Source organism: Erinaceus europaeus, chromosome 7 (assembly GCF_950295315.1).
Source record: "Erinaceus europaeus chromosome 7, mEriEur2.1, whole genome shotgun sequence".
Classification (NCBI taxonomy): Eukaryota; Metazoa; Chordata; class Mammalia; order Eulipotyphla; family Erinaceidae; genus Erinaceus; species Erinaceus europaeus.
In genome coordinates, this window is record NC_080168.1 from 91859549 (window position 1) to 91883255 (window position 23707).

The 23707-nt window shown below is 39.1% G+C and overlaps 1 protein-coding gene across 1 annotated transcript in view; it reads right to left on the bottom strand.

Moving 5' to 3' along the window:
* LOC132539347 (thyrotropin-releasing hormone-degrading ectoenzyme-like) overlaps positions 1-23707 on the bottom strand; it is a 271667-nt gene that overhangs the window by 83639 nt on the left and 164321 nt on the right. The window contains exon 3 of the mRNA XM_060193519.1: positions 21815-21941. Within this exon, the coding sequence (XP_060049502.1) occupies positions 21815-21941 (127 nt within the window). The remainder of the gene's footprint in view (positions 1-21814; positions 21942-23707) is intronic.

Genomic DNA, 23707 nt, shown 5'->3' on the forward strand with positions numbered 1-23707 from the left:
TTTATAATACTATACTCATCTCAGCCATTCATCTGATAAAATGTGAAACATCTTAATTTTATAATTGTGGTAATTATGGTAAGTATTAATAGTATTTATGACATATACTATGTATAGGTTTTGTTGATAGTCTCAAGTAATACTGGTTTTTAAAGTAAAATCTCTGGACTCTGTGTAGCTAAAGCAAATGCTGTAAAATATAAATTCACTGAATACTATATACATTCTTTATGTAATTACATCAAACATTGTATACTATAAAAGCATCAAGATGTTTGATTCTATCAGAGCTGTTCAAAGAACTTTAACATAAACTGGAGGGATTTAATTTAATTTTTATTTTTATGTTTCTTCGTTTTCTAGTGAAAACTTAGGTAGGGTGATTTCTCTGTTTTAACACTTGTATATTCTTAGCAAATGAGACAGTGATTTGCCTTCTATTTACATCATGTACACTAGAAAATTTTCTTGGGCTTAGCGGTGGCACACCTGGTGAAGTGTGCACATTACAGTGTGCAAGGACCTGGGTTCAAGCCCCCCTGTCCCCACCTGAAGGAGGAATGTTTCACGAGTGGTGAAGCAGGGCTGCAGGTGTCTCTCTGTCTCTCTCTTTCTATATATATATATATATATATATATATATATATTTATATATCCTCCTCAATTTCTGGCTGGCTCTATCCAATAAACAAAGAAAAATAACAGGGGGTTGGGAGTTAGCACAGCGGGTTAAGTGAAAGTGACACAAAGGGCAAGGACTAGCAAAGGATCCCAGTTTGAGCCCTGGCTCCCCACCTGCAGTGAAGTCACTTCACAGGTTGTGAAGCAGGTCTGCAGGTGTTTGTCTTTCTCTCCCCCTCTCTGTCTTCCCCTCTTCTCTCCATTTCTCTCCATCCTATCCAACAATGACTACATCATCATAAACAACAATAACTACTACAACAATAAAAAACAACAAGGGCAAAAAAAGGGAAAATAAATAATAATAAAAATTTAAAAAATAAAATAAAGATAATGAAAAATTTTTTGTAAAAAAGAGAATTTTCTTCAAATGACTACCCTTTCCATTCTTTGGAATCAGATGAAATATAGTCTTTCTGTACCTTATGGAGGTAATTTATGTCTGAAAAACTATTTTAATTTTTTTATCTTTGTTTATTTATAAGATAGAGACAGTCAGAAATTGAGAAGGAAGGTGGTGACAAAGAGAGAAACAGAGACACCTGCAACATCCCTTTACCACTCGTGAAGATTTCCCCCTACCAGTGGGGACCTGGGGCTTGAACCTAGGTCCTTGCACATTGTAACATGTGCGCTCAACCAGGTGAGCTACCACCCAGCCCTGAAAAACTCTTTATTTTTTTATAATCAAAAAGAGTAGCTGTAGGGAGTCGGGTGGTAGCACAGCGGGTTAAGCACACATGGCGCAAAGCGCAAGGATGGGTGTAAGGATCCCAGTTAGAGCCCCACTCCCCACATGCAGGAGAGTTGCTTCACAGACGGTGAAGCAGGTCTGCAGGTGTCTATCTCTCTCCACCTCTCTGTCTCCCGTTCTTATCTCTCCATTTCTCTCTGTTCTACCCAACAATGACATCAATAACAACAATAATAACTACAACAATAAAACAAGGGCAACAAAAGGGAATAAATAAGTATTTTTTTAAAAAAGAGTAGTTACCATTCCATTCATGTTTTTTTCTCTATTTTTATGTTACTAACTTCCACTCTGAAGGCCATTTGTGCTAAAACACCACCAAATCCTACTGAAGTGGACAGTTTCTTTATTACTTAACAGATATTTTAACACAATTTAACAAGGCACTTTCCTCTTCATTAATTATTTTATAATATAGCCATTTAACTATCCTTGTTAGGCTATTCTGCAGCTATTATGCCTTATATACTTCCAAGCCTGTACTAACAAACATATATATATATATAATACTCGGTGCCTAAGAAATTTAATCAGTAATGCAAAAAAAAGAAAAGAAGCAAACAGAACAATAAAGAAGGAAGAAATCAATGGAAACAATGCTTTTTCGTGAGGATGATGCATAAGATTATTACTGCTATAAACTAGCAAGCCACAAGCACACTGAGAATTTAATGTAACACAAAACAACTATATAACTGAATTAACTAATTAATTTAGCAAATATTTATTGAGTAGTTATAGTGTACATCATACTTAACAATACTAGAAAATGGCCTCTTTTGCAGGAAGTTTCAAATCTAGTTGAATAGTTTTTTTATTATTATTATTTTGCTAGTTTGCCAATATTGCTACCTGTTCCATTTGCTTAGCACTTTTTCCTTCTCTAGTTTTAAGAATTTTAGACCTTCACAATTTCGGTTTTATTTCTTAGTATTCAATCAGGGTTTTATACATACTGCCTATCCTGGAAATAAATGCAGTTGTAGAAACTGCCTAATTTAATCAGGAGGTATTTAGTAAGGAACCACTGAGGTGTCATGTTATGGATATCAGGACAGGCATTTGGCCTGTACAACTTTGCCATTAAATAGATTATAACTTCCTCCAATAGCTCTGTGAGTAGTCATTAGATAAGCCCTGTGGTCTATACTCTGCTTTCTGTCCAGTTACTGTGGTGCAAGCAGCAATGCTCCAGTAACAGACACTTCCTCCTTTTGTGCACTAGATCACAACTTCTCTTGTCTCTTCAAAGACATCATTAAAGCAAGTGTCCAGCTTTTTTCTCCTGCTGCATTGTTCTTTTCTCTTTGTCTTTTGATTTCTTTCTTAGACTACCAGTGCTTATGTGATTTCTCTGCTCATGGTGGACTCCTCTTTTTTTACTTGAAGTAACCTAGATATTCAGTAGTAGATGGGTGTCTAAGAAAGTTGTGGAATATAAACACAGTGGGATACACAACTACTATTAAGAATGATGAAGTCAAGGGCTGGGTGGTAGCACAGCAGGTTAAGAGTACATGGCCCAAAGTGCAAGGTCCATTGTAAGGATCTCAGTTTGAGCCCCCAACTCCTCACCTGCAGGGGGGAGCCTTCACAGGCAGTGAAGCAGGTCTGCAGGTGTCTTATGTTTCTCTCCCCCTCTGTCTTCTTTTTCTCTCAACATTTCTCTCTGTCCTATCCAACAACAACAGCAATAACAATAATAATAATAACAACAAGGGCAACAAAATGGAAAACAATAGATTCCAGGAGCAGTGGATACATAGTGCAGGCACAAAGCCCCAGTGATAATCCTGGAGGAAAAAAAAAAAGAATGATGAAGTCACCTTCATCTCATCATGGATGGAGCTGGGCAGAATGATGTTTAGTGAGATAAGCCTGAAAGAGAAGAATGAATGCTGAATGATCTCACTCAGAGGCAGAACTAAAGAAACAAGGACAGAAAGTAAAAAACAGTAAGTAGCATTTGGACTGGGTTTGGTGTATTACACCAAAGCAAAAAGCTCTGGGGCAGAGGGGGTGGATTTCAGCTTCTAGTGCATTGTGGAGGATGGGGACCTAGGCTAGAGTTGAAAACATTTGGTAGACACTTATTATGGTGAGATGAGAAATTTCATCTTTGTGTCAACAATTATTACTGAAAACCATTAAGTACTACAATAAAAAAGGAAAAAAGCCAAGAAAACAAACAAAAAAAAACTTCTGCTATCAAATTTATATCTCTATTTAGGTGCCTTGTCACAGCAATATTCAGATATGAGCTCCAGATATGAAACTGTGTCTTTCTCCTTCCACAGTCTAATTCAGTAAAGTGAAGAGCAACCTCAGTTTCTCATAAAAAATTCCTCCACCTTGGGCATCTCCACTCCATAGGAAGTCTCTGTGTTTTGATGGTAGTTTCTTTTGCTATGTTGACGCTTTTCAATTTGATACAGACCCACCGGTTTATTTTTGTTTTTGGTTTCCTCTCAGTTGGACTTGAGTCACTGAAGATGCTTTTAAAGTTTTTTTTTTTAAATCTGCCAATATTTTCCTCTAAGTATTTGATGATGTCTGGTCTAATATACAACCTTTTTTTTTTTCTATGTGGAGTTTACTTTTGTGAGTAGTGCAATGTAATGATCCAGTTTCATTTTTCTGCACATGTTGACGCAATTTTCCCAATAATATTTGCTGAAGAAGCTATCCTTTTTTTAAAAAAAAATTTATTTATTTATTCCCTTTTGTTGCCCTTGTTTTTTATTGTTGTTATTGATGTTGTCATTGTTGGGTAGTACAGAGAGAAATGGAGATAGGAAGGGAAGACAGAGGGGGGAGAGAAAGACAGATACCTGCAGACCTGCTTCACCGCCTGTGAAGTGACTCCCCTGCAGGTGGGGAGAAGGGGGTTCAAACCAGGATCCTTATGCTGGTCCGGTCCTTGCACTTCGTGCCACGTGCGCTTAACCTGCTTCGCTTACCGCCCAACTCCCTGAAGCTGTCCTTTCTTTATTTAATATTTGGGCCTTCATGTCAAAAATTAGATGTCTGTAGGTAAAAACCAGGAGCTTGAACTTTGGCCTTTGAGCGTGTGTGCTCTACTGTGTGTGCCATCACTGCCCCCTTCCTCAATAATGCATTTTTTTAAGGATTTTCTGGGTTTGGATTTTGATATACAACACCCTGGCATTCACTCATGGGATACCCCTCCCAAACTGACTAGTCAAGTCAACTGGCAAAGAGTACTCTCATTTGTTTATTTCCTTTTCTTTTCTGTTCATTTTTGATTCTTTGGGTTTTCACATCAAAATCAAAGACAAAAGCAAGAGCCACACTCCCTTTGATCTGGTTTGAGTCTTGGACAGATCTATGAGGTGAAAAAGCTCTAAGGTCAGAGAAAAAACTCTTATCCAGAGGTGAACACAAGTATAAACAAAATAGTTCTCCTAATTCCAGAACCCTCCCCACTAGAATCTTTCTCATCCTTTCATCTGTGGCCTCTACTCACTGTCCCCAGTCACTCCCTCTGAAGAGTCCTCCCCTAGCTGTTCTTGAAAGCACCAATACTTCTTTGCTCTGACTTGCTTTCATCAAAGACACTGGTGACCATCACAAGGCAATCACCAATGAATGGTGATCTCAGTCCTCATCTAACTTGACTCACCACAATTTATCATCTACTCTTCTTTGAAATAGTTCCTTCCCTGGGAATCTAGAATATAACACCACACAACTGATTTTCTTAGTGCTTCTCAGCACCCTTCACTAGCTCCTAGTCTCTCTGACCTCTAAATCAGTGGTCAATACCTATTCTACCCCTGTGGCCTTCATGTTCCCATCCAGCCTCACTGCTTTATAAACCATAAAATGTAGACACATCCCTATAGCTCACCTGATGACACACTAAATTCCATCATTATACTGATAAGATCAACTGTTTGCCTGAATGTCTTATAGGCATTAAGGTGCTACCTAACTGTTTAATAAAGTTAGTTTCAAAAATTATCTCCATGCTGTTCTGGCTCAGTAACTGGCTAGTCCATCATTCTATTCTCTGGCCCAAAACTGTGATTCTTGACATCTTTATTTCTCCCACATCTTCCATCCTGTTTATAACTGAGTGTCTCTAACTTTCAGTATTTCCAGAATTCAGTATTTTCCCTTCTGTGTAACTCATGTTATGAGTTAAGAAAATAATCTTTTTTAGTATGAATTTTGAATCTTGCTATAGCCTCTTTACTGAGAAAATTGTTTTCTGCCTTCTTTTTGATACAGAATGTCTTGAGTTCAGCACATCTGCATTGCAGGCTAGGTAAATCTTTGCATCTACAGGATATCATGCACACTGTCAGCAGTATCCTCAACATTTACTCACCAAATGCTAAAAGTATCCACTCTTCTCCCACACCCTGAGTTGCAACAAACAAAACTATCTCCAGATATTGTGAAGTGTCATTGGGGCACAAAACCAGCTCTGTCAACTGAAGCCTATTGCCTTAAGGTATATGTACTCTCAACCTAGTCACAGAAGTAACCCATTAGTAACAGAAGCTAGTAGACAGATAGCATAATATCTCTACTCACAACTAGCCAACTGATCTTCATTTCACACAGAGGAAAAAGAAAGAAAAAAATCCTTCCTACAACCTGCTAACTCTATAGGAGCTCTTATATACCCATCACTCCTTAACTTTCTCCCCTCCTGTTCAACATTTCACATGCTCTGCTCCAGTCATATATGTCTCTTCAATGTTCCTCAAATATAGCAAAAAGGTTCCCATCTGCCTGTTTTCCTTGCCCCAAGTGGTATGCTTGGTTTGTTCATTCACTTCGTTGAGTTCATTGATTAAAAGTCAGCTTTCCAATGAAGCCGCCTATAACCATCCATTTAAAAAAGTTCAACCTCTTTTTCACAGTCCGTATGTCCCTCACATTTCTTTTCATTACATACTAGCTTTATTCATTTATTCATAAATATTTATTTATTCCAGTTCTGTTGCCTTTTTTATTGTTGTAGTTACTATTGTTGTTATTGATGCTGTCATTGTTGAATAGGACAGAGAGAAGTGAAGAGAGGAGGGATAGACAGTGAGGGGGAAAGATAGACACCTGCAGACCTGCTTCACTGTTTGTGAAGCGACACCCCTGCAGGTGGGGATCCTGGAGCTCTAACTGGGGTCCTTACACCAGTCCTTGCACTTTGGGCCACATGTGCTTAACCTGCTGCGCTACCGCCTGCCTCCCTAGTTTTATTTTTTAAATATTTATTCATGTATTCCCTTTTGTTGCCCTTATTGTTTTATTGTTGTAGTTATTGTTGTTGTTGATGTTGTCATTGTTGGATAGGACAGAGAGAAATGGAGAGAGGACAGGAAGACAGAGAGGGGGAGAGAAAGATAGACACCTGCAGACCTCCTTCACCACCTGTGACAGGACCACCCCTGCAGGTGGGGAGCCAGAGGCTCGAACCGGGATCCTTAAGCCGGGCCATTGTACTTTGCACCTTAACCTGCTGCACTACTGCCCAACTCCCACTAGCTTTATTTTCAATGGCATTTTTCTTTCATCTGATGTTATGCTGTAAGGACTAGCTTCTTCCGATAGAAAGTAAATTCCAAGAATGAAGATATTTTGCTTTTTTTAAGCCATTGCTATAGTACCATCACTTAGAAAAGTGCCTGTAAGAGACACACCATGTATAGAATAAAGAAGGGAGGGAGTAAAAGGAGGAAAAGAAGGCATGGAGAGAGGGAAGGACAACTGCTGGAAACCATCTTAGATCAAGAGTCAAGGCTGACTCAGCTGATAGTTACTTGAATCCTTAACAAAGATTATGTTGGCTTCCACAGGAACTATTTTAATTTCATTCATTATATGCAATGGAAATAAATAAATTATCAAAATGCTTCTGTGCTTTGAAATTTTTATGTAAGGGGTATCTAGAGAGTATACTTATAAATCCATTAATGTATATATATGAACTTTAAGGAAAATTTTGCAAAGTGCCATCAGCTACAGTGACTCTCCTAGATACATAAAAAGAATTGTTAAGTGTGCTGGGCAAGTCAAATCATTCAATTATATACACCATAAGGTAGCTTAACAAATAATAGTAATGGTGAACAAAGCTTTTTTTTTTTTTTTACAGATGAAAGCCTGCATGGCTCAATTGTGAGTGAAATAGAGGAATAGAAATGCTTCCCGCTGCAAGCTGACTGTTACATGGAACCCCCTAAAGTTATAAATTGAGTTCTCCTACTAATTATTGGTCTAGAAGGGACAAAGATCTGCTTCTTATTTCTCTTGCTGAACTTGCAACATAAGCATTTGTGAATTTTACATTAGGGTCAAGCTGAGAAGTTCCCAGTCAGTTTTACCTGGAGTAGAGAACGGGATCACCTACCATGCAAATGAGGTCAGATATTCCTTCCTGCATTGGTTGCCTATTCAAGTCTACTGAGACCTCCCTGTAGTACATACTAATATATACATTAGTTGATGTAGAAATCAAGATAAAAAAATAGAACAAATTGAAACCTATATGCTGTTTGAAATTAAATTTTGCTTTGTTTGCAAGTTTGAAATACATTTTTTATTTTTTACTTTTTTTTCCCTCCAAGGTTATTGCTAGGCTTGGTGTCAGCACTATGAATCCACTGCTCCTGGGGGTCATTTTTCCCATTTTACTGGATAGGACAAAGAGAAATTGAGAGAAGAGGGGGAGATAGAGAGGGAGAGAGAACTACAGACACCTACAGACTTGCTTCACCACTTGTGAAGCATTCCCTCTACAGATGGGGAGCCGGGGGCTAGAACCCAAATCTTTGTGCGGGTCCTTGCACTTAGTACTATGTGTTCTTAACTAGGTACACCACTGCTCAACCCCCTGAAATAAAGTATTTTAAAAATATTTTATTTGAGTAGAAACCTTCCAGGCTGCCTCAGTTTCAGGACCCATCTTCCTCAGGTAGAACACAGAGTATGTTGTCCAGTCTCACTTCAGAGGATGGAACATTCTCTACTGTTGTTGATACAAGTTGAGGGCAAAGTCTTATGGAGGCACACAAAGGGTTCTATTATGTTGTTCCTGATAGAGATGACCAGTAGCAATATAGAGAGGGATTGATTGGAGGTCTAGGCACATCATGTCTCTTTGGGAATCTCATGACTCCCCGAATAGGGTCCCAACTGATGGGGTGGTCTATCGTGACTAAAGAGTCATTGTTTAAATGTGCTAGTTTCTTGCCCTTATTAAGCTTTTGCAGCCCTTACTTTTATAAGGTTAGCTTTTGAGTGACTGAGGGAAGTATAATAGGAAGTATGTGAGGAGGGTATCTAAGTCTAAGTAGACAATATTTCATTAGGAACTTTATGGTGTCCACAGAACGTGAACTCAGATCTACAGGGATCAAACACCCATTCATGCTCAAAACACTACAAAAAATGGGAATAGATGGGAAATTATTCCAGATAGTGGAGTCCATATATAGCAAACCTACAATCAACATCATCCTCAATGGACAGAAGCTGAAAGCTTTCCCCATCAGGTCAGGAACTAGACAGGGATGTCCATTATCACCATTACTCTTCAACATAGTATTAGAAGTTCTTGCCATAGCCATCAGGCAAGAAAAAAAATCAAAGGGATACAGATTGGAAAGGAAGAAGTCAAGCTCTCACTATTTGCAGATGATATGATTGTATACATAGAAAAACCTAAAGAATCCAGCAGAAAACTACTGGAAGTCATTAGGCAATATAGCAAGGTGTCAGGCTACAAAATCAATGTATAAAAATCAGTGGCGTTTCTTTATGCAAACACTATCCGAAGAAGAGGACATCCATAAATCACTCCCATTCACTATTGCAGCAAAATCAAAAATACCTAGGAATAAAGCTGACCAAAGAAATGAAAGAATTCTATACTGAAAACTATGAGTCACTACTCAAGGAAATATAAAATGATACCAGGAAATGAAAAGACATCCCATGCTCATGGATTGGAAGAATAAATATCATCAAAATGAATATTCTCCCCAGAGCCAAATACAAATTTAATGTAACAGCCATCAAAGTTCCACCAAGCTTCTTTAAGAGAATAGAACAAAAACTACAATCATTTATCTGGAATCAGAAAACACCTAGAATTGCCAAAACAACCTTGAGGAAAAGAAACAGAAATGGAGGCATCACACTCCCAGATCTCAAACTATACTATAAGACTGTCATCTTATCAAACAGCATGGTACTGGAAAAAAATAGGCACACTAAGCAGGGGAACAGAATTGAGAGCCTAGAACTAACTCTCCACCCCTATGTACATCTCATCTTTGATAGGGGGCCCAAAGTATTAAGTGGACAGAGGAGGCTCTCTTCAATAAATGGTGCTGGGTAAACTGGGTTGAAACATGCAGAAGAATGAGACTGAATCTCTTTATCTCACCAGAAACAAAAATCAACTCCAAATGTATCAAGGACCTAGATGTTAGACAAGAAAATATCAAATACATAGAGGAATACATTGATGGAACCCTTTCCCACCTAAACCTAAAGGACAGTTTTGATGATTCAAACCCAACTGCAAGGAAGAATAAAACAAAAACAAATCAATGGGACTACATCAAACTGAAATGTTTCTGTTTGATGCACAGCCAAAGAAACTATCACACCAACAGACTTCTCACAGAATGGGAAAAGATCTTCACACACCATACATCAGACAAGAGACTAATAACAAAAATATACAAAGAGCTCAGCAAACTTAGCAACAAAAAAGCAAATGACCCCATCCAAAAATGGGCAGAGGATATGAACAGATTCACTACAGAAGAGATTGAACAGGCTAACAAACACATGAAAAACTGCTGCAGGTCACTTATTGTCAGAGAAATGCAAATAAAGACAACATTGATATACCACCTCACCCCTGTGAGAATGGCATACATCAAAAAGGACAGCAGCAACAAATGCTGGAGAGGCTGTGAGGACAAAGGAACCCTTCCTTCAGCACTGCTCGTGGGAATGTAAATTGGACCAGTGTCTCTGGATAGCAGTCTGGAGAACTCTCACAAGTCTAGACATGGACCTACCATATGATCCAGTAACCCCTCTCCTAGGTCTCCAAAGGACTCCATAATACAAAACTAAAAAGATATGTGTACACTACATGCATAGGAGCACAATTCGTAGAAGCAACCCAGGTGCCGAACAACAGATGAGTGGCTGAGAAAGCTGTGGTATAGATACACAATGGAATACTATGCAGAGAGCTGTCTGGAAGATGGTAGACTGAGAAGCTGCTAGTGGCTTGAGCTCTGATCACATCTTCTGGAGGTGGTAGGATTTTCTGCCTTTAGTAGGCCAGTCAATAAGGGGTCCTAGCGGTGACACCAAGAAGGTGACTATAACTTAATTTGGGTTAAGAATTAGAGTAGAGGCGGTGCGGACTAGCGGGCGGGCTGCTCCAGACTTCCCAGGCGGTGGCGGGCAAGGCGGGTGCACCGGGCACTATCCTCAGCCCAGGAAGGCGGCTCCCCTGCCGGTTGAAGACCACCGCGACCCTGAGGGCGGATCTGAGGACAACCTTGAGTACAGCTCTCGTTGGGTCAAAAGGACTTGGAGCTAGTTTTCATCTTTGAGAAATCCTTTAAAAAAGCTACATGGGGGCGGGGGTTTCCCAGAAGATGGCGGACTGAGAAGCTGCTAGTGGCTGAACTCCAACCACATCTCCTGGAAACGGTAGGAATTTCTGCCTTTAGCAGGCTAGCCAATAAGGGGTCCTAGCGGTGACACCAAGGAGTGGACTATAACTTAATTTGGGTTAAGAATTAGAGTAGGGAAAAAAGGGGAAAAAAAAATTTTTTTCTTCCATTTAATTTTCAAGCATACCTCCTTCCCGCCCCCCCCCTTAACGATCCCTGGGGACCAGCTCCTAGCAGGATCCCCTGCTAGGAGCTCCATTTCTTTACCAAATTCCTGTACCACCAGGGAGTATCATTAATTCTAAGTCTATACCCTTCTGAAAACTCTGGCCTTTTTTCTTTCTAAGTAGCCAACCCCCTCCCCACCTCACCCCGCATAGCTAATTAAATAATTAAAAATAAATACAAAAAAAACCCTTTCATTTCACTGCCCTTTTATGACTGTTCTTTTACTTATCTTTTCTCTCTCTCTCTTTTTTTTCTCTTTTTCTCATTCTTGTCATCCCTTCTTCCTTAATCCTACAACTTCCAAAGTCACAGCCCCCAACCCCCACACCAACAAACAGTGTGCTTTTTTGAATTCACTGATACACATTTGGGAATTTCCTTTCACTGCTCTTTAATTACAGCTCTTTTTCTTATCTTTTCCCTTTTCTCTCTCTTGTCTCTCTCTCTCTTTTTTTTTGATCTTATCATACACTTCTTCCTTCTTTTTGCCTTTCTGAATTTGTGAATTATTTTGGGGAAGAAATCTGACTCAGAGTGGACTCTCTATGTGTTTATCTCTGCTCTAGTTCCCTTTCCCCTCTTGTTACCCCTAGAATACACAGTGGATAGTATATTTGCATAACTCTGTATTCTTACTATCCTTTCTTTTCTCTTTCTTCACTGGGATTTGGTTACTATTTTTTCACGGACTGGAGAAATTATTTGGCTAACTGGTAATGATTAAACTACTTCAATACTTGCTTCAGTTGCTACTGTAATTCCTGAGGTTGGTGAGTGCAATTGTCATAAAGGTATTTAGTACAGTGTTGGTTGTACTCAAGACACAACAGATGAGGAACAACAGAGCATAAAAAAAAGAAACACATAAATCAAAAAAATGGGTAGATCAAAAACAAATAAAACTGCTACTCCAATGAATGAGGACAAGAGCCCAGAAGAAACTACAAATCAGCCAGAAGTAACCACAATAAGGAAAGTATGCAAGCAATAATAAACTTATTAATCACAGAAATGAAAACAACATTGGAGGAAAGGAATGGCAGTATTAGGGAAAAAACAGTTGAAACCCCCAAGGAAAATACTGATTATCTTGAGGCAATTAGAGAACTGAAAGCTGAAATAGCTGTAATAAAGAAAGAAGCTGAGGCAAGGGAAAGCAGACTACCAGAAGCAGAAAACAGAATTAGTCAGACAGAGGATGAGCTAGAGAAAATGAAGAAAGAGGTGAAAGAGCTTAAAAAGAGATTGAGAGACACTGAAAACAACAGCAGAGACATATGATGATATCAAAAGAATTAACATTCGTATAATTGGCGGGCCAGAGGAAGAAAGAGAGGAAGGGGAAGCAAACATTCTAGAGGAAATAATAGAAGAAAACTTCCCAGACCTGAACAACAGAAAGGACATCAAGATCCAAGAGGCCCAGAGAGTACCAAACAGAATCAACCCAGACCTGAAGACACCAAGACATATCATAGTCACAATGAGAAGAAGTAAGGATAAAGAAAGGATCCTAAAGTCTGCAAGAGAGAAACAAAAAGTTACATACAAAGGAAAACCCATAAGATTATCTGCAGACTTCTCTACTCAAACTCTAAAAGCCAGAAGGGAATGGCAAGATATCTATCAAGCCCTGAATGAAAAAGGGTTTCAACCAAGGATAATATATCCTGCTAGACTTTCATTCAAACTAGATGGAGGGATCAAAACCTTCTTAGACAAACAACAGTTAAAGGAAGCAACCAACACCAAACCGGACCTGAAAGAGGTTCTAAAAGACCTCTTATAAACAAGAACATCACTGTAATACTGGCAATATATCAGAGCAAAAAAAATTTTTTTTTGAACCATGGCACTACAATACATTAAATCCATAATATCAATAAACGTCAATGGCTTAAACTCACCCATCAAAAGGCACAGAGTGGGGGGATGGATCAGAAAACATAACCCAACCATAAGCTGCTTGCAAAAATCCCATCTTTCACAACAAGATAAACACAGACTTAAAGTGAAAGGATGGAAAACTATCATACAAGCTAACGAACTACAAAAAAGGGCAGGAACAGCCATTCCCATCTCAGACATGATAGATTTTAAATTAAATAAAGTAATAAAACATAGGCAAGGACATTACATAATGATTAGAGGATGATTCAGCCAAGAAGACTTAAAAATTATTAACATCTATGCACCCAACGAGGGACTTAACAATTATTAACATCTATGCACCCAATGACGGACCATCTAAATATATCAAGCACCTACTGAAAGAACTTCAAAATACATCAATAGTAATACAATAATAGTGGGAGACTTCAATACCCCGCTCTCACACTTAGACAGATCAACAAAACAGAGAACCAACAAAGATACAAGAGAATTGAATGAAGAGATTGACAGACTAGACCTCTTGGACATTTTCAGACTCCTCCACCAAAAAAACTGGAATACACCTTATTTTCAAATCCACATAACACATACTCAAGGATAGACCACATGTTAGGCCACAAAGACAGCATCAATAAATTCAAGAGCATTGAAATCATCCCAAGTATCTTCTCAGACCACAGTGGAGTAAAACTAACAATTAACAACAAACAGAAAATTATTAAAAGTCACAGAATTTGGAAACTAAACAACATACTCCTTAACAAACACTCGGTCAGAGACTCACTCAAGCAGGAAATTCAAATGTTCCTGGAAACAAATGAAAATGAAGATACAACCTATCAAAATATTTGGGACACAGCTAAAGCAGTACTGAGAGGGAAACTTATAGCCATACAATCACATATTAAACACCAAGAAGAAGCTAAATGAACGACGTTACTGCACACCTCAAGGACTTAGAGGAAGAGGAACAAAGGAACCTTAAAGCAACCAGAAGGACAGAAATCACTAAAGTTAGAGCAGAAATAAACAACATCGAAAATAAAAGAACCATACAAAAGATCAATGAAGCCAAATGTTGGTTCTTATTAAGATTAAACAAAATTGACAAACCCCTAGCCAGACTCACCAAACAAAAAAGAGAGAAGACTCAAATTAATAGAATTGTATACGATGGAGGAGATATCATAAATGACACCACAGAAATCCAGAAAATCCTGCAAAATTTCTATAAAGAACTATATGCCACCAAGCTAGAGAATCTGGAAGAAATGGAACAATTCCTAGAAGCATATGCCCTTCCAAAACAGAACCAAGAAGAACTACAAAATCTAAATGCACCAATCACAGACAAAGAAATTGAAACCGTTATTAAGAATCTCCCCAACAACAAAAGTCCTGGACCATAATGCTTCACAAGTGAATTCTACAAAACTTTCAGGAAACAGTTAATACCGATACTTCTTAAGCTATTCCTTAAGATTGAAGAAACAGGAATACTCCCTTCCACCTTCTATGAAGCCAACATCACCCTGATACCAAAAGCTGATAGGGACAGAACAAAAAGGAAAACTACAGACCAATATCTCTGATGAACATAGATGCCAAAATATTCAACAAGATCTTGGTCAACTGGATACAGCAACATATCAAAAAGATTGTTCATCACGACCAAGTGGGATGCATCCCAGGAATGCAAGGCTGGTTCAACATCCGTAAGTCAATCAATGTCATTCACCACATCAATAAAAGCAAAGCCAAAAACCACATGATTATCTCAATAGAAGCAGAGAAAGCCTTTCACAAGATCCAACACCCATTCATGCACAAGACTCTACAAAAAATAGGAATGGATGGGAAATTCCTCAAGATAGTGGAGTCTATATATAGCAAACCTACAGCCAACATCATACTCAATGGACAAAAGCCGAAAGAATTCCCCCTCAAATCGGGGACTAGACAGGGCTGTCCACTGTCACCGTTACTCTTCAACATAGTATTGGAAGTTCTTGCCATAGCAATCAGGCAAGAGAAAGAAATCAAAGGAATACAGATTGGAAGGGAAGAAGTCAAGCTCTCACTATTTGCAGATGATATGATAGTATACATAGAAAAACCTAAAGAATCCAGCAAAAAATTACTGGAAGTTATTAGGCAATATAGCAAGGTATCAGGCTACAAAATCAATGTACAAAAATCAGTGGCATTTCTTTATGCAAACACTAAATCTGAAGAAGAAGACATCCAGAAATCACTCCCATTTACTGTCTCAGCAAAATCAATCAAATACCTAGGAATAAAGTTGACCAAAGAAGTGAAAGACTTGTATGCTGAAAACTATGAGTTGCTACTCAAGGAAATAGAAACTGATACCAAGAAAGGGAAAGATATCCCATGCACATGGATTGGAAGAATAAATATCATCAAAATGAATATTATCCCCAGAGCCATATAAAAATTTAATGCAAAACCCATCAAAGTTCCACCAAGCTCCTTTAAGAGAATAGAACAAACACTACAATCATTTATCTGGAACCTGAAAACACCTTGAATTGCCAAAACCATCTTGAGGAAAAGAAACAGAAATGGTGGCATCACACTCCCAGAACTTAAACTATATTATAAAGTTATCATCATCAAAACAGCATGGTACTGGAACAAAAATAGGCACACAGACCAGTGGAACAGAGTTGAAAGCCCAGAAATAAATCCCCACACATATGGAAATCTAATATTTGATAAGGTGGCCAAAAGGATTAAATAGAAAAATAAGGCTCTTCAATAAATTGTGCTGGGAAAACTGGGTTGTAACATGCAGAAGAATGAAATTGAACTACTTTATTTCACCAGAAACAAAAATCAACTCCAAATGGATCAAAGACCTAGATGTCAGACCAGAAACAATCAAATACTTAGAGGAAAACATTGGTAAAACACTTTCACACCTACACCTCAAGGACACCTTTGATGAATCAAACCCAATTGCAAGGAAGACTAAAGCAAAAACAAACCAATGGGACTACATCAAATTGAAAAGCTTCTGCACATCCAAAGAAACTATTAAACAAACAGAGAGACCCCTCACAGAATGGGAGAAGATCTTCACATGCCAGACATCAGACAAGAAACTAATCACCAAAATATATAAAGAGCTCAGGAAACTTAGCACCATAAAAGCAAATGACCCCATCCAAAAATGGGCAGAGGATATGAACAGAACATTCACTACAGAGGAGATCCAAAAGGCTAACAAACATATGAAAAATTGCTCTAGGTCACTGATTGTGAGAGAAATGCAAATTAAGACAACACTAAAATACCACCTCACTCCTGTAAGAATGGCATACATGAAAAAGGACAGCAGCAACAAATGCTGGAGAGGCTGTGGGGAAAGAGGAACCCTTTTACATTGCTGGTGGGAATGTAAATTGGTATAGCCTCTGTGGAGAGCAGTCTGGAAAACTCTCAGAAGGCTAGACATGGACCTTCCATATGATCCAGTAATTCCTCTCCTGGGGATATACCCCAAGGACTCCATAACACTCAACCAAAAAGAGGTGTGTACTCCAATGTTCATCGCAGCACAATTCATAATAGCTAAAACCTGGAAGCAACCCAGGTGCCCAACAACAGATGAGTGGCTGAGAAAGCTGTGGTATATATACGCAATGGAATACTATGCAGCTATCAAGAACAATGAACCCACCTTCTCTGACCCATCTTGGACAGAGATAGAAGGAATTATGTTAAGTGAACTAAGTCAGAAAGATAAAGATGAGTATGGGATGATCCCACTCATCAACAGAAGCTGACTAAGAAGATCTGAAAGGGAAACTAAAAGCAGGACCTGATCAAATTGTAAGTAGGGCACCAAAGTAAAAACCCTGTGGTGAGGGGTAGACATGCAGCTTCCTGGGACAGTAGGGGGGTGGGAGTGGGTGGGAGGTATGGGTCATAGTCTTTTGGTGGTGGGAATGGTGTTTATGTATACTCCTAGCAAAATGTAGACATATAAATCAGTAGTTAATTAATATGAGAGGGGGAAAATCAGTTGTATGTCTCAAAGTTTTTCAAAACACAAACTGAATCTTTTTAGTATATAGGCTGTGTATTTGATATGCAGACTCTCTCAAATGCCTAGACCAAGTAGATTAGAAGCATCCAATAGCACAGCTATATACAAGATACTGGATACTGTACAGCAAACCATAACAAAAGGACTTTTCAAAGTTAACCCAATTACCAAATAATGTGATGATAACATTAACTATCGATTGTCTTTTTGAACCCTAAGACAGCAGGAACCTCACATATCCACTATAGAGCCCCTACTTCCCCCAGTCCTGGAACCCTTGGATAGGGCCCACTTTCCCGTATGCCTCTCTCAATCCATACCAAATAATATTGCATCCGCCGATCACAACCTAACCAACGTAACAATTGCCACCTCAACATGCTTCACCTCAGACTGTGTCCAGAGACTTCACGTGTGGAATGACAACCCTTCAGCTTCATCACTCGGGTGAGACCTTTCCTTTTATAGTACACTCTAATTTCATCTCAAGTGATTCACTTTCTAACAAAGTCCCATAACCTAGATATACACCAGTTTCTGTGAGAGAGAGCTTATGTTCACACATATCCATAAACTACTGCAAAATATATACCTGAAAGCAGAAGTACACTAAGTTTGCAGTGAGTACCTCCCTAACACTTCCTCTCCACTATTCCAAGCTTTGGATCCATGATTGCTCAACAATTTGTTTGGCTTCGTATGTTAACTCTCTTTTCAGTCACCAGGTTCCAGATGCCACCAGGATGCTGGCCAGGCTTCCCTGGATTGAAAACCCCACCAATGTGTCCTGGAGCTCAGCTTCCCCATAGACACACCCTACTAGGGAAAGAGAGAGGCAGACTGGGAGTATGGACCGACCAGTCAACGCCCATGTTCAGCGGGGAAGCAATTACAGAAGCCAGACCTTCTACCTTCTGCAACCCTCAACGACCCTGGGTCCATGCTCCCAGAGAGATAGAGAATGGAAAAGCTATCAGGGGAGTGGGTGGGTTATGGAGATTGGGTGGTGGGAATTGTGTGGAGTTGAACCCCTCCTACCCTATGGTTTTGTTAATTAATCCTTTCTTAAATAAAATAAAAAATTTAAAAAAAAAGGAATACTATGCAGTTATTAAAAACAATGAACCCACCTTATCTGACCCATCTTGGATGGAGCTAGAAGGAATTATGTTAAGTAAGTTAAGTGAGAAAAATAAAGATGAGTATGGGATGTTCCCACTCATAAACACAAGTTGAGAAATAAGAACAGAAAGGGAAACTCATAGCAGGATTTGACTAAATCTGGAATAGGGCAACAAGGTGAAAACCCTGGGTTGAGGGTGATGGTGGATGTTCAGCCTCACGGGTCAGGGAGTGGGGGGGCAGGATAGGATGGGACACAGACATTTGGTGGTGGGAATGGTGTTTATGTACACTCCTATCAGTTTGTAGTCATATAAATCACTATTTAATTAATATGAGAGGGAAAAATTGATTGAATGCCTCAAACTTTTTAATGCACAGACGATAGGCTGAGTCTTTGATATGTTGACTCTATTAAAAGCTTAGAACAGGGAGAACAGAAGTAACTGGTGGCACAGCTATATACAAATAATGTCAAAGGACATAAAATATGGTGATGTTGTATACGATACAGAAAACCCAAACAAAAGGACTTTTCAAAGTTAACCCAATTGCCAAATAATGTGATTATAGCAATAACTATCTATTGTCTTCTTAAACCCTAAAACAGCAAGAACCTCCCACTTCCTCTATAATAGAGCCTATATTTCCCCCACTTCTGGAACCTCTAGGGTGGGGCTAACTTTCCTACATGCTTCTCTCAACTCATATCAAATAATATTACATTTGCTGATCCGAACCTAATCAATGCAAGGAGTGCCACTTCAGCATGTGTCCAGAGATGTCACTCATGAAATGTCAACCCTTCAGCCTCATTACTCAGGTGAGACCTTTCTTTTCATAGAATTCTTTAATTCCATTCCAGGTGGTTCACTTCCTAACAAAATCCCAAAGCCTAGACATAGACCAGATCCCATGAGATAGAACATATGTTCACATGTATCCATAAATTAGGGCAAAATATATACCTGAAAGCAAAAGTACACAGTAGTGTGCAGTGAGTCAGTATGAAGATCATAATGAAATAGTGTCTACTTAGACGATACCTTCCTCACCTACTTCCTATTACACTTCTGTCACTTACTCCAAAGTTAACCTTATCAAAGCAAGGACTGCAAAAGATGAATAAGGGCAAGAGACTGGCATACTTTAATGATGACTCTTTAATCACTATCAGGTCACCCCATCAGCTGGGACCCTATTCCGGGAGTCCAGGATTACCAAAGTGACGTGATGGGCCTAGACCTCGAATAAATCCCTCCCTCCATTGTAACCGGTCATCTCTATCAGGAACAACAAAATAGACCCATTTGTGGGCCTCCATAGGACCTTGCCCTCAACTTGTATCAACAACAGTAGAGAATGTTCTTCCTCTGAAGGAAGGCTGGACAACACACTCTATGTTCCACCTGAGGATGATGGGTCCTAATATTGGTGCAGCTTGGAAAGCTCCTATACATGACTACAGAATACGAGCTCAGATCTACAGGGATGCAGATGTCACATAGGCTCCTAAGCTGAATATGGGCCCCAGATCACATCAAATCGATGGGGTTTACAGTCAACAATATTTATACCCCTTTCCCATATTTGGGAGCTACTCTCTTCCCTGGTGCAGCTTTCTGGTCCTTTTTCCAGCCATGACATCATCTTCCTAGACAATAACTTGTATCCACCTGCATAACAGACTTCAGGCTCAGGGGGGGAAATAAGAGAGAAAAAAACCAGTATAGCCACAGGTCCTTAGGAATATATCTAAAACATGCCTACTATCTATCTACAAAATGGGAGACCCCCCCCCCCATCTTCATTTGCACTATTCCAGCCTTTAGGTTCATTATTAGTCAACAATTTGTTTGACTTTATATGTTAACTCTCTTTTCAGCCACCAGGTTCCAGATGCTAGCATGATGCCAACCAGACTTCCCTGGACAGACAATACCACCAATGTGTTTTGAAGCTCTGATTCCCCAGAACTCCACCCCACTAGAGAAAGAGGGAGGCAGGGAAGGAGCATGGATCAACCTATCAAGCCCATGTTCAGTGGGGAAGCAATTACATAAGCCACACCTTCCACCTTCTGCATCCCACAATGATCTTGAGTACATACTCCCAGAAGGTTAAAGAATAGGAAAGCTATCAGGGGAGAGGATGGGATAAGGAGTTCTGGTGGTGGGAATTATGTGTAATTGTACCCCTCTCATCCTATAGTTTTGTCAGGGTTTCCTTTTTATAAATAAAATAAAAGAATATAAAAAAGAAACAGAATAAAGATACTTTAGTGGGGCCTGGGAAGTGGTGCAGTGAGTGGTTAGGGCACCAGACTTTTGTACATGAGATCTTGAGTTCACCCCCAACAGTTAGCTAACTGCCCTGTAAAAGAGGCAGCTTCATTCAAATTACAATAACAAAATCCATTCATTTACCCATTCAAAAAAAAAAAAATCACTAAACATAGTCTCTTTAAAAAAGGAAGAAATAAAAGAATGCTCACGGCAACCACATCTCCATTATTACAGTTTCCTTTTATTCATTTTTTTTAACACCAAGGTTACTGCTGAGGCTCGATGCCTGCACAGCTTCACCATTCTCAGGGACCACCATTTCTCCTATTTTTTTTTGGGGGGGGGGTTAGGGAGAAGAGAGTGAGAGAGGATAGGATTGAGACCTACTATACCACTTATGAAGTTTCCTATTGCAGACAGAAGCTGGGGACTTGAACCTAGGTACTTGTGCATGGCAAAGTGTGTTTATGAGTCACCACCTGGCTCTTTCTCATTTTCCTTCCAGTTATTGTAATTATGTATTCAAATTTAACTGAATGAAAATCGTCTAATGGATCACTAATAACCTGAGGATTGGCATCTGCGAATTAAGATATGAGTATTTAGCCAAGGAGCACCATCTCAATGTGAAATACTAAGCAGTTCTGAGAGTCATCAAAATCTCAATTAAAAGTCCCACTCCTTGTCTTACTGGCTATCTTAATAAATGGCAGTCTCTCCATAGCTTAACATCCTTATGGGAGAAATGTTCCAACAGTTCACATACGAGTCATGAGGACTGATGGGATGCTGGCAACAGTACACATTCCACAAATTTGAGCTATGTGGGTTGTCATTTAGAATTCTAAATGTACATTATAATGTCTCTCTTAATTCCTATGAGCCCTTTTTGGCAAGGCTTCAGGAACACTAAATTTTACTTTACCTCTTCAGAAGAAAATATTTTTCAAGTTCATCTTCTCCAAAAAGATAAACGTTGGGATTTTCAGGCTTCTGGATGTCTCAAATAATTGCATGAAAGAAGAAATTCCCACCCTCAAGGAACTGCTTCACTTCTTCCACCCTAATCAAAACAACCAAAGCAAAGCCCTCTTACCTAGTTTTGGCAAGGAATAGGGCACTTTAAAGTAGTCTTCATAAAATTCTATTAATCTCTTTGTTATGTGGAGAGCGTAGTCACCAGATCCTCTTCTGATAGCATCGGGTCGTGCATACAACCGCACCTAATTAAAAATATATTTAACAGTTACTTTGACCTTTTGGTACTCATATCGTCCATGCATCTATGAATCTGCACAAATCACACTGAATATTTTTTTTTAAAAAACTCATGCAGTATTCTTCTTGTTTATATATCAAATCCCCCTGTGACTAAAAGAACCACACGAACAATTAAAGCAACCAAGTTGACTAAGTCAGAATTTCCTCGCTGACATAGAGAACATTTATACACCTTGCATCAAAATAAATTTTCAAAGTTATCACTTACATGTGTTTGAGAGAGATATGACAGTACGGTGGATTAGTATAATGGTTCTCTGACTATACTGAAAGTAGGCAGGACATGGTGGTTTGGCAGGAAAAGAAATTCATTGTTTGCTAGCCACATAATGCATCAAGCTTTGAAAGTATTACCAAGTTGGACAAAATTATAATTTATCCTTTCTTTGAGCCAACTGTCCTTACCCCAATATGCAAAATAGAAATGGGAAACTTCATGCACATAAACAACTGTCCCTCTGTAAAGCCCTGTGCAAGTGCTCCTGACTTAAAAACCAGCTGAAGTCATTCAGATTTCTAACATAATCCTGATCCTTGATAATGTTTTTTAAATCAAGCATTATATATTATCTAGTCCTTGGCCAAAAAAGAAGCCTGAGGCAAATAACATAAAACTGAACAAAACTAACAACTGTATGGAAAAGGTTAAAATTAGATCAGTTTTCATAAAGCTCTCATAAAGATATAGAACATCTTTCTTTCCAAAGGCTAAATCTATTTCTCACAAATATTGTCCCAAATCCTCATATCAATTCTGTGAGTGGAAAATGTGTCTGTTGCACAGGAGTGGAAAATATAGCAGCCTGGGAGTTGGGTTTTAATTCTACTCTGCCATTACCTGAGCTGGATGAAACTGAACAAATTATGGAACCAATATTCTTTTTTAATTTCTTTATTGGGGAATCAATGTTGTACATTTGACAGTAAATACAATAGTTTGTACATGCATAACATTTCCCAGTTTTCCATATAACAATACAACCCCCTCCCAAGAGGTCCTCTGTCATCCTTCTGGGACCTGTATTCTCCCCCCCAACCCACCTACCCCAGAATCCTTTACTTTGGTGCAATACGCCAATTCCAGATCAGGTTCTACTTGTGTTTGATCTTCTGATCCTGTTTTTCAACTTGTGTCTGAGAGCGAGGTTATCCCATATTCATCCTTCTCTTTCTTACTTATTTCACTTAACATGAAATTTTCAAGGTCCATCCAAGATCGGCTGAATACTGTGAAGTCACCAATTTTTATAGCTGAGTAGTATTCCATTGTATATATATATATACACCACAGCTTGCTCAGACACTCATCTGTAGTTGGACACCTGGGCTCCTTCCAGGTTTTGGCTATTACAAATTGTGCCGCTGAGAACATATGTGTACACAGATCTTCTTGGATGGGTGTATTGGGTTCCTTAGGATATATCCCCAGGAGAGAAATTGCAGGATCATAGGGTAGGTCCATTTCTAGCCTTCTGAGAGTTCTACAGACTGTTCTCCACAGAGGTTGGACCAATTTACATTCCCATCAGCAGTGCAGGAGAGTTCCTTTGAGCCCCACAACCTCTCTAGCATTTGCTGCTGCTACCTACCTTTTCTGATGTATGACATTCTCACAGGAGTGAAGTGATATCGCACTGTTGTCTTTATTTACATTTCTCTGACAATCAAAGACTTGGAGCATTTCTTCATGTGTTTCTCAGCCTTCTGG